The sequence below is a fragment of the Lagenorhynchus albirostris genome, chromosome 12, assembly GCF_949774975.1.
Source record: "Lagenorhynchus albirostris chromosome 12, mLagAlb1.1, whole genome shotgun sequence".
Lineage (NCBI taxonomy): Eukaryota > Metazoa > Chordata > Mammalia > Artiodactyla > Delphinidae > Lagenorhynchus > Lagenorhynchus albirostris.
In genome coordinates, this window is record NC_083106.1 from 10,030,189 (window position 1) to 10,043,568 (window position 13,380).

General features: G+C 39.6%; 1 protein-coding gene across 6 annotated transcripts in view; it reads right to left on the reverse strand.

Moving 5' to 3' along the window:
• Nucleotides 1–13,380, reverse strand: part of ARID1B (AT-rich interaction domain 1B) — a 411,101-nt gene that overhangs the window by 116,995 nt on the left and 280,726 nt on the right. For all 6 annotated transcript variants that reach the window (XM_060168356.1, XM_060168357.1, XM_060168361.1 and 3 more), the window contains one exon: nt 6,927–7,170. In XM_060168356.1, the coding sequence (XP_060024339.1) occupies nt 6,927–7,170 (244 nt within the window). The remainder of the gene's footprint in view (nt 1–6,926; nt 7,171–13,380) is intronic.

The window sequence follows — 13,380 nt, forward strand, 5'->3', positions numbered from 1 at the left end:
AAGGAAACTGGTTTAGAACCCCTTACATATAGAAATTAGCTCATAATTTGACCCTGAGTTTTATTAAGCAAGGATAAATTAAAAAGTGAAAATTTTACTTATTTAGGATGGGTTGGGCTTGAGCCCTAAGCGTTCTAAAAATCCCAGGGGAATGGATTAAAAAAGAGAGGGACACTGATTCACACCCTCCGGTGTTCATTTTTTAGGTACTAATCTTGACAAATTAGACCAGGAACTATCATTTCCTCTCACTAAAATCCTTCCTGTTCACTCCAGCCTATGACTAACTCCTAACTGCAATTCATTTTTCTCTTTCCCATTATAGCATCCTTCCAGAATTTGCTTGTCTGAATGTCAAATTAAGCAAGAAAATTAGCTTTTTTGACCAGAATATCTTCTTGTTTGTATCTGCAGCTATATCAGCTCCTACAGAAATCTACTTAGCTCTCACTTTCAAAGCAGAGGGTAAACCAGGTGAGCACTTATACAGAAGAACTCTAAATAAACCACAACGCTGTCCAAAGAGTTATTTTCCATATTTAATCTAATACGTGCTACCTTTTTTGGAATTCATTCTTTTAGTGTCTAAGATTTTCCTGAGGGGCACAAATTCATTATGGTTAGTTGGTACGCTGGATGCATCGCTCACCATCTGGGAACTGACATGATAAAGCTTCAGAGAATCAGGCTTAACCATAAAGTAACTGGTGCTTTATGAAAGTGGAAGGGCTATCTCTGGCAAAGCCATTTCTGCAGGCTCTTAAAACCTGTGGTCCTTTTCAAAGGACAGCAACTTATTTGCCAGGTATGAGTCTATGCAAGTAAAGAGGGACAGAGCAGCTCCACCTGGGGAGGCACGTGGGCAGAGATGCTCATGGGGGAGGCTCCAGCTGGCTGGAGAGGGAGGGAAAGGAGAGCTTCTGGGGGCGGGAGGCATGAATGGAAAGGACTGGAGCAAGGAGGGCAGCTCTTAAAAGACTGATGAAAGACCACTCTCCCCTTGCCCTTCTTCTTCCTTTACATCTCTCAGCTCTTAGAACACCCTGACCCACGGCCTCGTGCTCTCCTTTGGCCAGCAGTCAATCTGGGGAGGGGCAAGGCGGGAGGTGAGACACCTCCAACAGCAAAGCACATAAAACTTAAAAGGAGGGAGTTTTACTCTCGTATTTGATGAAACTTTATTTTATTTCTGTCCATGACAGCTAGGAAAATGTTGACTTTGATTGGTCTTCTCATAATAAACACCTAATACTATGCCAGAAAAAGAATGGTTGGAAAGAAATGTCTCCTCATCACGACACTACTGTGAATACCTAATTTTCTATCTGGGGTCCTAGTCTACAATAATCAATAGCCCTTCGGCTGTCAGATGAAAGTGACTTAGCTCCACCTAAAACTGGACTTGGCACAAATGCCAAATGCTAAAAAACAGAGTGGGGAAAAATCTATTCAGGAATTTACAGGTTCTATCCTTCCTTAGATCTTTGATAATAAAACCGATGAACTAACCTCAACAGTCTGAACATTTAAAGTTTTTATAAACAAAACTGTTTATTAGGCTACGAACAGTTAATATCCGCCTGCCTATCAGCAGCCCCCACCAGATGTTCACCTTTCTGAATATTTAAACACTGTTGCTGCTTAGAGCATGTGGAGGAAAAAGCTGACAAAAGCCTTCGGCCAATAAAATAAAAATAAAAACCGTTCAGCTTATTTACATTTTTGCTTTGTTAGTAAACTGCAGTGGTTGGTTCTGGAGGCAAGACAAGTGAAATTAACATCCACTAAATCTTTTGGCAACAGCAATGCATTCTGCCGTTGTGCTGTGTCAGCCTCCACTATGTGTTAGGACGAATCAGGCCCAGTGTAAGACCTACACAATACATTCAAGACCCAATAGTTTATTCTCCTTAAATCAAGGTCAATAACTCTCGGCTGTAACCCAGGAAGCAATGCAATGGGATCATTTATTAGAAGGGAAACAAAATGTTTAATATCATACATTTCGGAATCAACTGCACCCTACGTTAGATTTGCTTTATTTAAATGTGTACATACATGCACACTAACAATTAGAAAGATGGGGATATTTCATTTCTGTTTCTAAATATAAATATATCAAGAGGAGAGAGAAATGAAACATTAAGTAAAAACCCGGAAAATGTACAATGGCACTGAACGTACAACGTATACATTTCTGTTCTCAAATGCTTGTTTAGATTAAACAACCAGGCTGAATCCTTTCCCTTCTAACCATAGACAGCTGCAATGCTGGAGCCCAGTAATGTGCAAACAAAGGGAGAGAATCCATGTGGCTACTTACCACAGAAAATCTCCATCCTGCTTTTCAAAAGAACGCAGGAAGGAAAAGCCCCACTGAGTTAGGGAGGGATGTACCAGGGCTGATGTGCCGGTGTATCACAGTAGTTGTTCCCATGACACTCACAATGTTTGTGAGGCAGCATGATAGGAGGGCAAATTTGCAGTGGGTGGAGAAAAGGTTTAACAGGCAAGAAACAGATTCAGCCATTCGGGATGCTTTAGTGGGCTTTTGTTCATCTACCTCTGGGATACTTCTCATTAGCTGTCAATTTTATTTACCAGAGTAGAGATGGAGAAAGACGGTTGCACTTTTTCAAAAAACCCTGGGAAAGCAACACCAGGAAGAGGCCGCACAACATTTTGGCTTTGCCTCACCCCACCTGTCAGCTACACAACAGCTGCTCATTTTAACAGTGCCTTGCTGGAGAGACAATGGGTGAACGAGCCAATCTGTGTGACGCATGGAGAGGCACTAGCAAGATATAACAGGAGTTAATGGGAGAGAAGTAAGGGCAGGAAAAACAAGTCAGTGCTGGGAATGAGAGGAAGGAAGGGGGAGAAAAGAAAGCAAAAGGCTACAGACAGAAAAATAAAGGGAAATTCCAAACAGATGTTCTCCAAAAAAAGCAGTCTCAGTATCATGCCCTGGGTGAGAAACCATGTAATCTTTACCGGACATTTGCATTTCATTGGTTCAGACTCAGAAGCAAATGTAGGTAGATTGGAAATGCTCTCAGACTCTAAGGTACAGACCAATGAAATTTAACATAAGGGCTAGAGATGGGAAAAGGAGGAGGTGAGACTACGCAATCAGCCTAAGGGCTCATTTATTCTCTAAGGAAGGGTGTCTGCATTTAGTTAAATAACAGCCCCCCAAATAATCAACGTTATGATCGTCTCTAAAGTGTGGTTTTATTATTTATGACAAAGTTCACAAAAATGTATTTAAAATAACTTTTTAAAAGAAGGGCATATAGGCTAAACGGAGGGAAAGAGAAGACCAAAATGTTTTTCAATAAAACCTGCATGATTTTTAACAAATCCCCGTAAAACAACACCACATAAAATGTTTGATGAGCGTCTACCAAAAATGTATGTTTGAGTGTCCCTGAGCTTAGCTGGGGAAAAGAGCAGAGAAACAGGTGGTATCTGTACTCAAGCCACGAGGATGACTACCAAGAGGTCCAGGACAAGAGTGCTGATAGCTCTGCGGCTCCGCTGTATGAATTACAAAGGGTGCCCCTCCCCCAGGAGAGCAGCCGGCGCTTCACTGCCATTTACTCCCCCGGCCCATGTCCCTGGTCCAGTGAGCAATCTGCTCAAGTGCATGTGGCAGCCCTGGCTGGGAACACGGAGCGGGTGGGACTCACGTTGTCTCAATACATGCAGAAAGTGTGAGAAATAACCCAGGATTCTGAACTGCAGCTATTGGTAAATTTTATGCTACACTGCCTGCCTATCACCTCACGCAGAAGTCTACCTGCCTACGATCTGAGCGAAGCAGGGGTTTCAACGCTTGTCTTCTGTCCCTTCTTAACCTTCTCAGACCCAGCCTCCCAGAAGAGCGACCGCTGACCTATCTGTTTTTTCAGGTCGGGAGAAAGATGGTTTCAACTTTGTGAAAATACATCGCGCTTCCATGGCTAGTTCTAGCGATCCTATCGAATAACCTCAGTACACACAGCAAATCATCACTGGAAACTTTATATACGTGTCTTCTGAATGGTACAAGAACACTACTGGATTAAGAATCAGAAGACTTGTAGCCAAAACCACTTGTGGTGTTCCGGACAGTAATGATCATGGACAAGTCTCTACATCTCAGTGTGAATAATAATAACCGTAATCACAACCATCATTACCGTGCACTGAATGCTTACCATGTGCCTGCTTTATACATATTAACACATTTAATCTTTACAGTAATCCTATGAGATGTGGTTATTATCTTTACAGATGTAGAAACTGAGGCATAAGGAGGCTTAGAGGCTTGTCCAAGGTTACACAGCTGGTAAGTGGCAATAAAACGAGGAGGTGGGATCAGATGGTTAGGAAAGTCCATCCAGCTCAAATGTTATTTGTCATTCCACACCTGGGAGGAAGGTGAATAAATGCCAAAACTGCTCACCAGATTTTCTAAGAGTTTATTCCCCTTGGAATAACACTGACATTAAAGAAATGTTCTATTTGCCACGTTTTATATAACTCTATTACTCTACAGCTTTACACTCAGCAAAGATAATTCTGGATTTATCTGAATCGCGTGCCTCTGAACACAAGTGGAACTTTTACTATGTAATTTTATCCCTGTACTAAATTTCACTGAATAGTTTTATCAAGCATCGTGTAGAGTAATACAGGCTGCAATATGATGAAATGAAACGTAGGCCCTGGCCCTGGGCAGTCAGAATTTCTGACACAAGTTTACAAAACAAACTATTAGCCTTAAACATCATTTCCAAGAAAGCTGAAAGCTTTCTATTAAAAACTCACTTCCCTAGGAAGTCAGCAGAGAAAAATCACATTCAGGTCCTCCCCTGAAGGTACTGTGAAGGACAGGCCTCATTTGTGACAGGGCTAATAGAGGTCATCAGAATCGTAATTCACTGACCAACCTTACCCTGTGCAAAACACAACTAAGTACCAGACTCTTAGACCAATTACATCTACCTCTAATGTGATATCATGTACCCAAATTGAGCTCTTTTGTTGGGTTTTGTGTGTTCTCTACAGTACCAAAATCCAAACAGTGAAATAGAAGTGTCAAAATCCCCATCTGGAATGGTAAGTATATGTATGAAAATCATCAGATGGTGAACTACCCATGCTAGGAATTTTAAATGGAAAACTAAAATATCTTGATGCCTCAGAAAAGTTTTCATTTAAGTTATTAAGAAAAGTCCTTTGGATGCAATTCAGAAAAATGGAGTGGGTTCTTTGACAAACTTAGTATTTTACATATAACTTCCCAGTGTTTAGGTAGGCGATACCTCAAAAACCATCTCAATACCAAAAATTGCCTAAGGAATACTGAAATACATAGTAGTCATAGCTTTAAAAATATTAAAAGCAGGTAAATCCAGGTTTTATTACAATCATTATGAGGACAAATATTTTTGAAAGAAAGGTAAACATCAAGATGCCGTCAATAAAGCGTATCAAAATTATAGGTAGTTTAAAATATGGATCCTAGGCACATAACATTTAGTCAAAAAAGCTAAGTGGAGAAGGCCACATATTGTATTACTGGGGTGACCATACTTCATGATTTGCCCAGAATCTTCCTGGTTTATACCTGTTCTACTTCAATTATTAATAGCAGCCCTTAAAAGCTCAAAGGTGCCTCAGCTTGGTTGATAAATTATATAGTCACTTAAATATGATACATTTCTATAAAGCTCAAAACTAAATAAAACTAACAATACGTACTCTATGAATGTTCGTAATAAAATTCTTTAAAAACTCCAAATAATCCAAAAAGAATGATTTAAAATACATTCAGAGAATATCTGAGGCTGGGGAGAGTTATAGGGCTGAAGAAAAGGAAGGAACACACAGGTAGAAACAACACTGGCAATACTCCAATTCTTAAATTGGATCGTGAGTCATGAGTACTCATTTGAGTTACGTTTTATAATTAGCATTTTTCATACGTTCATACATATGTTTATACACATACAACATGTATTTAAAATATAAAAGGAGCAAAATAGTAAAAAGGGTTAAAACTGCCACCCATGTTTTTAAGATAATAGAACAACCTATCAGGAAATTTATCAGCAATTCAGTATCAATTCTGATAGATTAGTAAAAAGTACTTTTCTGGCAGCCAGCCACCTGCATCACGCTAGCAAAATTTACACAGAAAAAAAGTTACACCTACTTTGCAGATAAAGGAAAGCTAGTTGCTTGGTGGGTTTGAATGAATGATGTTTGATATAAGAAAGACAGCTGGGATAGGATGAGGCAACTGACAAATAAGTAAACAAATACATAACCCCACGCACATAATAAAGGAAGCGAAAGATACAGAAGTAGTATGACTACTGAAATAGCTGAATGCAAGAGGTTAATTGGAACATGCACTTCTTATATAAAAATTAGAAGGCAAGAATTTGTATAAATAACAAGGCCTTGAATGTGTGCTGGCAAATTAAGACAAGAAGTATAAACACTAAAGATATTTTAGAAAATAACTGCCATGGTATAAATTAAATAGAAGCCTAAAAACTAAGGCTAGTGCTACCCATGATCTCACTTTCGTGGCACTTATCAACACAGGAGCTTAGTTAACAGAATCATCACAAAACATATGCTAAGAGAATAAATAATTTTCTGGCATAAGCTAAGGTAAATGTGCGAACTGAAAATATCAAAGTAATTGCTGATTTTATTAATTAGGTGTTTACAGTCATTAGTCAAGTATATTTAGGAACTGGGATGCTTGTATACTTTGGTGATAATTCACAGCTATGCTCCTAATATGTGGTCCCATCATTAGGTTTTTAAATAGTAAAAGAAAGAATGGTATGCATGTTGTTATTGATGAACACTAGGTCTGTATTTACTACAGAGTAAAATAATAATCATTAAGAAGTGAGTACCTGGAATACTTGCAGGAGAAATTGGGCCAGATCGTGACTGGTTGCTTCCTACAGGAGAGCCGACAGGAGAAGGCGATGGGCCCCCAGGGATGCTGGAGAGATGGGGAGATGCGTGTGGAGAGAAAGGCGACTGAGCTGGGTTGCTCTGATCCCCTTGGCTGCTTGTGGACCCGGATGCACTGACTGCTGAGCTCAAAGTTGCTTCCGTTCCCGTGGGGAGGTCATCAATGGAGCCAGACAGGTCCTAAGAAAGAAAGAAATAGCATGCATTTATAGAATAACACATACTTGTACCAATACCTGTTCAGAACACTATTTGAAAATCATAACAATGCCCCCTTCAAAGTTTTTCTAGATAACGCCCAAAATTCAGAGCACGGCCACTTGTTATCAGAAGACTTTAATGAGGTCTCTTGTAAGCTGAACCCATAGGATCTGATCTATCGCTAAAAAGTGAGTAAAGTTGTACCTCCCTTTCATTGAACTATCCTATAGCTTTCCTGTAAGCTGTCAGCAACTAGTCCAACAAACCTGTCAAAGAGTCACAGGAAAAGCACTTTATGCGGTGACGTACCATCCGAATGGAATGCCTGATTCGTAAATGATTACTTCAGTAAGCTGAAAACTACAGGCTCTGGATCCTCCTGTTTAGAAATCAACATTGGAGGACTGTCTGAATTTCAAACTATGATCTTCTAACGTAATAGTCAAAATTGTAACCAAACCTTGTGGTGAGAAATTCTTACATTTTAGGTAATTGCACAAGTGCTCTTATAGTAAAAGAGTGATGTGTATTTTTATCTCATACTGTGACAATAAATCCCTTTGAAGTTATGTTGGCAGAAATGAGTCCTAATGTTATAACTTACTTTTTATACAGTTTTAAGCTAAACAAACAATCTTTAAGGTCCTGTAATTTTATCATAACAACCTCTAGGCAGTTATTAAAATCCTCATTTGACAGACACAGAAACCAAAGATCGGAGAGTCAAGGTTATTGTTACTAGTTACACCACTGAGGACAGGCGACATCTGCTAAAGATTATGAAGGGAGGTTGAGAGAAGAGGAAGGAGGAAACTGTCTTCCACACCCTCATCAGAGTGAAAGGACAGAGCCTTTACTCTGTCTTCCTCATGGCTGTGGCTCTAGGGCATGTGCCACGGCCCCCACCAGCAGGAGTCAGTACATCAGTGCAGGCCTGCCGCAATGGCTGGGCTCCCAGATCACTAAGTCTGCAAACCCAGGTGAGACCCGGAGCTAGGTGCTGAATGAGCCCTAAAGACTGAGAGGCAGGATAAAAGATATTTGCCTTGATAATCTAGGACTAAATACTGCAGAATGGGATCAGAAATACCAGGTTATGCTACTGTCTGCAAAGCATATTCAACACTAATTGACATCTTCCACTCATGCAATTTTATTAATGTTTAATTTTACCTCACTGCTTACTACTGGGACTGCTGAAACTAGGGCTTTGGAAACTGGTGGAGGAAGATGCTTAGGATTGGAAGAATGAATCTAGACCAGGAAGTACAAAGGGGGCCAGGTAAAGCAGAGCTGGTTAGAGCTCTTCCGGGTACCCCAAAATGTCACAAAGCAAACTCAGAATCAGGATCCTAGGCTCCTGGAAAGTTTATCTGTTAACCATCTGTTATATAATTTACTTCTCTTTTATTAACAGCAAAATTGCCAATGATTAAAAAACACGTTCTAAAGAAGAGCTGATGAAAATCTCACAAAATAATGACACAAAAATTTCACAAAATTTCACAAAAATTTCTTATGCTAAGAAGAATAACATTTAAGTAAAATAGAGTAATCTTCAATGTCATATAACTGAGCTTATAAGTAAGAAACATTAATAGTAGCAGGTGATTGAAAATATCACCTCCTAGAAAAAGTATCATCTCCAAAATAAAATGGGGCAAACTGAACCACATTTTCAGAATTCAGAGAAAAAAATATATCAACATCTCTACTTAGGGCACATGAGATGCATGATTTTGCACATGTTCAGCTGGTAAAACATTGTATTCAGCTTGATTACTGGGTTCAACAATAGTTCGATTCAGACTTTCAGAATTTTTTGTGAAGCCAGGTAGAAACAGAGGAAGATTATTAAGCAAGTAATATGCTACATCCAATGTAGAAAGGATTCACACTTCAGCAATCAAGGCAATTATCTGAGTTCCTGGAAACAAAACGTAAGCTAATAGATGTGTGCACATGCACACATGCAGAGCTGCTGAATGCTGAAAGGGACAACAGGACAGGATTCCACCCATTCCTCCCACCCCAGGCTGAATGCTGAGTTGCCTGACATCTGCCCCCCCCCCCACCGTCTCAGAGCCAGGGAGGGTGGGGGGTCTAGAAGAGTGGCTGGGTCCTGGGTAATTCTTAAAGTACCTGCCCCTAAAGCATTCCCTTCCTAACCTGATATAACCAATTCACAGAAGTGCGAAGGGACACACCTGTGGGCTCCAGGACAAGGCAAGCTATGGCCTGAGGGCTAAAAGCAGACCCTACCTATTCCGGCTCCACCTGTAAGCCAAACATTTTTAAATGACTGAAAAAAAATAAAGAGTAATATTTTGTGGGGCTTCCCTGGTGGCGCAGTGGTTGAGAGTCCGCCTGCCGATGCAGGGGACACGGGTTCGTGCCCCAGTCCGGGAGGATCCCACATGCCGCGGAGCGGCTGGGCCCGTGAGCCATGGCCACTGAGCCTGCGCGTCCGGAGCCTGTGCTCCGCAATGGGAGAGGTCACAACGGTGAGAGGCCCGCGTACCACAAAATAAATAAATAAACAAACAAACAAACAAACAAATAAAAAAGAGTAATATTTTGTGATATATTAAAAATATTTGAAATTCAAATTTCGGTGTATACAACAACATCTTACCGGAACACAGTCACAGCCATTCCTTTTATGTATTGTCTATGGCTCCCTTTGGGCCACAATGGAGACCTTGACGGAGATGGTAGCCCTCAAAGCCTAAAACGATTTACTATCCGGCCCTTACAGAAAAAGTGTGCCGACCTGCGGTATCTAGTATAGCCTCTAATGCCTTTGCCTCTTCCTTGGGGGAAACAAAAGAAGGACAGGTCTCAGCTGAAATGCATGGTGACCTGTGTGTCAGGAATTATACAAGCTTCACCAAGAACAGGGACCGACTCCACATCTACACCCGCCTGGAAAACCTGAGTGGGAGCCACATAGAATTTTCCTCTTTAACGGTATGAGCCCCTGGTTAAGAATGGGTGGTGGGCTCCATGGACAGATATACTCGCTAATACCTAACAAATGTATATCATGCATGAATAAGGGTCTATCACATAAGAATCAGTTGGGAGGAAATATGCTTTTCATGACTTCTTTAAAGAGAAAAACTTGGTGCATAACTAGATATAAAATCTTTATCTTCTATTATACTACAATACAGAATTCAACAGAAAAGACAACATAGATTCAGTTTTTAAAGACATCACTATTTGAAGTTAAATAATTTTATGCAAATCTTTCTTCATAAAAAAACAAACTGTTACTTTGAAAATTTTAAAATTCTCTACAGTACCTATAAATTCCTTCCCTGTCCTCCCTTAAAATTCCATGTCATGGTTGAAAAAGTGACACGGATGGGTGTTAAGAGAGCTTCATTCAAGCTGCAAAGGCATGAAAAACATTTCTGTTGTTCAACAAGCTGATCGAAGAAATATCAAGAGAAAAATATAAAAACGGTGGCTTTCTTAGTGTTCACAAGTCATCAGAATTTCAGTGCTGACTACACCTCAGTGTAACAGAAGAGTAGTAAAAACATATAATTTCTATATTACTGTTATACACACACGTATCTTTTATATGTACATTATAGAGAAATATTCCCGCCCTGCAGATACTTAGGGTATCCATATGTATAGCTATCTTAAAACGTTAATAAAAGAAGTTCAGCAGTGGTTTAAACATTCAGCCTAGTTAACAAAGAAGCTCTGTAACGAATACCCCTCTAGAGGACAATTTAGTCAGCAGGGCACCAACTCTATTCTTCTTTTATAAGTACTATCAGATCTATGATGCCTGTGAAGAACAGAGAGACCTTACTGCATCTCATTCTAACCAAGCCACCTTCAAGCTACAGTGCTTCCATTTATCTTGCTGGAAAGCTGGCAGGTAAGGTAATTGCAGGGAGGACTCTTTTAAGGGGCTGGAGTCCCCCTGCCCCACAGCATTCCTTACATCCTTCCTCTTTATTGATGGAATGACTGCGAAGGCAATGACTTCATGGGCTCATGCATAGTAAATTCAATATTTTGCCATGACAATTTGATTTGGCAAAATCTTGCGATCAAGTTCGGTTTTCAATATCTGACATCACTCAGAATGCCGAATACTTTCCAGCACACCCAAAATAATACAACCCCTACTATCAGTGGTTAGTTTATATTTAGAAAATCAATGCCGCTTTTTGGAAAAGCTTGTTTTACTTTAAAATTTAATTTAAATGCAAGTTCCCTGCAAAGACTTTCCCCTCTGTAACCATCATCCTTCCACCCTCCGCCCATGTAAAATTTTCATTCTAACCCAAGTGACAAGTACAAGAGATTTCACTGTGCTTAGAACGAAATGCCACCGGGGAGCAATAACAATCCTATGAGACTCCGACAAGAGAAACACTTATGAATTAACATAGAGCACAAATATGTTCCTGATTGACATGATGGGATAGGGTGGGGGAGGGCAGTGACAGAGGAACGTATATAAGAACATGCCAGGAAGGAGCACAGGAGGAATTTTTAGAGATCTGCAAATATATAAAATAGACATACAATATTAAGTATAAATATGTCTGCATACTATATATGATCCTCCCTAAAAATACTTGATGTTCATATATTATGACTTACTACCTCTAGAGACATCTTTGGTTTTGATGGTAATCAATTTATCTGATAAGTTAGTTTACTAAGGGATACATTCGGTCAATGCTGGTGATGTCTTACTGTCTTGAACTGGGAATAAGCTAGAAAATTTTACTCCCTTGTTTAATTAAATAAGTGGGTTTTTAAAAAAAGCAAATCAACTCCAAAATACTCTCAGCTACGGTTCTCAATACAATTAGTTGACGGTATTATATCAGCCACTGGTAGAAAACTGCAAAGCGTCACACACACTGGGCATCTCTTGCTCAGAAGTGCCCCAAGAGAGGATGAGGATAAACACTGAATTAGAAACAGAGAAGATATTTCAATCAATGAGATGAGTTCAGGTCTCCTGTTTAAGGATTTTTATACGATACAGTTAATGATTTCTCATTGTGACTTCCCATGGGCTTGAAGCACAGGTTAAAATGGCAGCCTGATGGTCTTTCAAAAAGTCTCTCATGATCTTCAAACGCAGAAATAGTGTCTCTTCTCCTTTTTAGAATATTGAATATCAAATCCTGGCATGCGGTTTTTCTTTTTCTCTCTCCAACTAGACCCTAACTTTCTTAAGGGCAGTGACTCCTCGTGCCAGGTCTGGTGTTAGAGAGGAGCATTTGACTGGTCACTGGTCAGTGTCACTGAATTTATAAGCTCTACAGTAAAATACAGCTGCAAATACTGTACAAAGTAAGCCAGCACGTGCACACATTTCTGAATATTTACCATAAATGCTCTAGTGAAAACGACTGAGATCGCTATTAAAATTTAACACTGAATTCTCGGCCCTCTGTTTCCAATTAGCATCCTGGAGGCCAAGCATCTAGCCTCGTTAGATGCTTAGCTCTTTGGAAACACACTGTAAAATCACTTCATACCCTCCAACCTTATTTTAGAACTATCATTTCAGACATGGGATACAAATACACCTTGAAGTTGATATTAGAATTGAGCCAATAATTTGACTGACATATATACACAAAAGGAAAAACCTCACAGTGACTGTTTAATTTCCATGATGTTTGTAGGCTTCTTTTCAGCACAAACCCATGTAACAGTGCATTTCAAAGACGCCCACCAAAGTCCCTGCTGCTTTCATTTGTCTAGACAGCAAATGAGTTAAAAGCTTAGACTTCCTGTCTAAATGAATTAAAAAATGCAAAGGCACAGAAAGGCAGAATCCACAAAGAAAATCCTTCCAAGCACTAATTTTTAGGCCTGCAAAGCATCTTCTTACAAAGTTATATATATCTCCCTTTCTTCTTAAACATGTCCAATAACAAATATTTATCTCTTTGTTATATGTGACAATATATACAATCCTTAGCCTTAATATGTAGAAGGTCAACTGGAAAAAAAATATTTGATCTTAATTTAAAAATAGTCACAAGCTCAACAAATGACAAATTCATATCCAAAGCCAGGGATAACACAAGGAAAATTAATGAGTCAGAATTCATTTTAAGGGAGGTAGCCAAGAACCATTTTGGGGGGAAATTACTTTCACCTGATTCATTTGTATTCTTTCTCAAGCAAAGA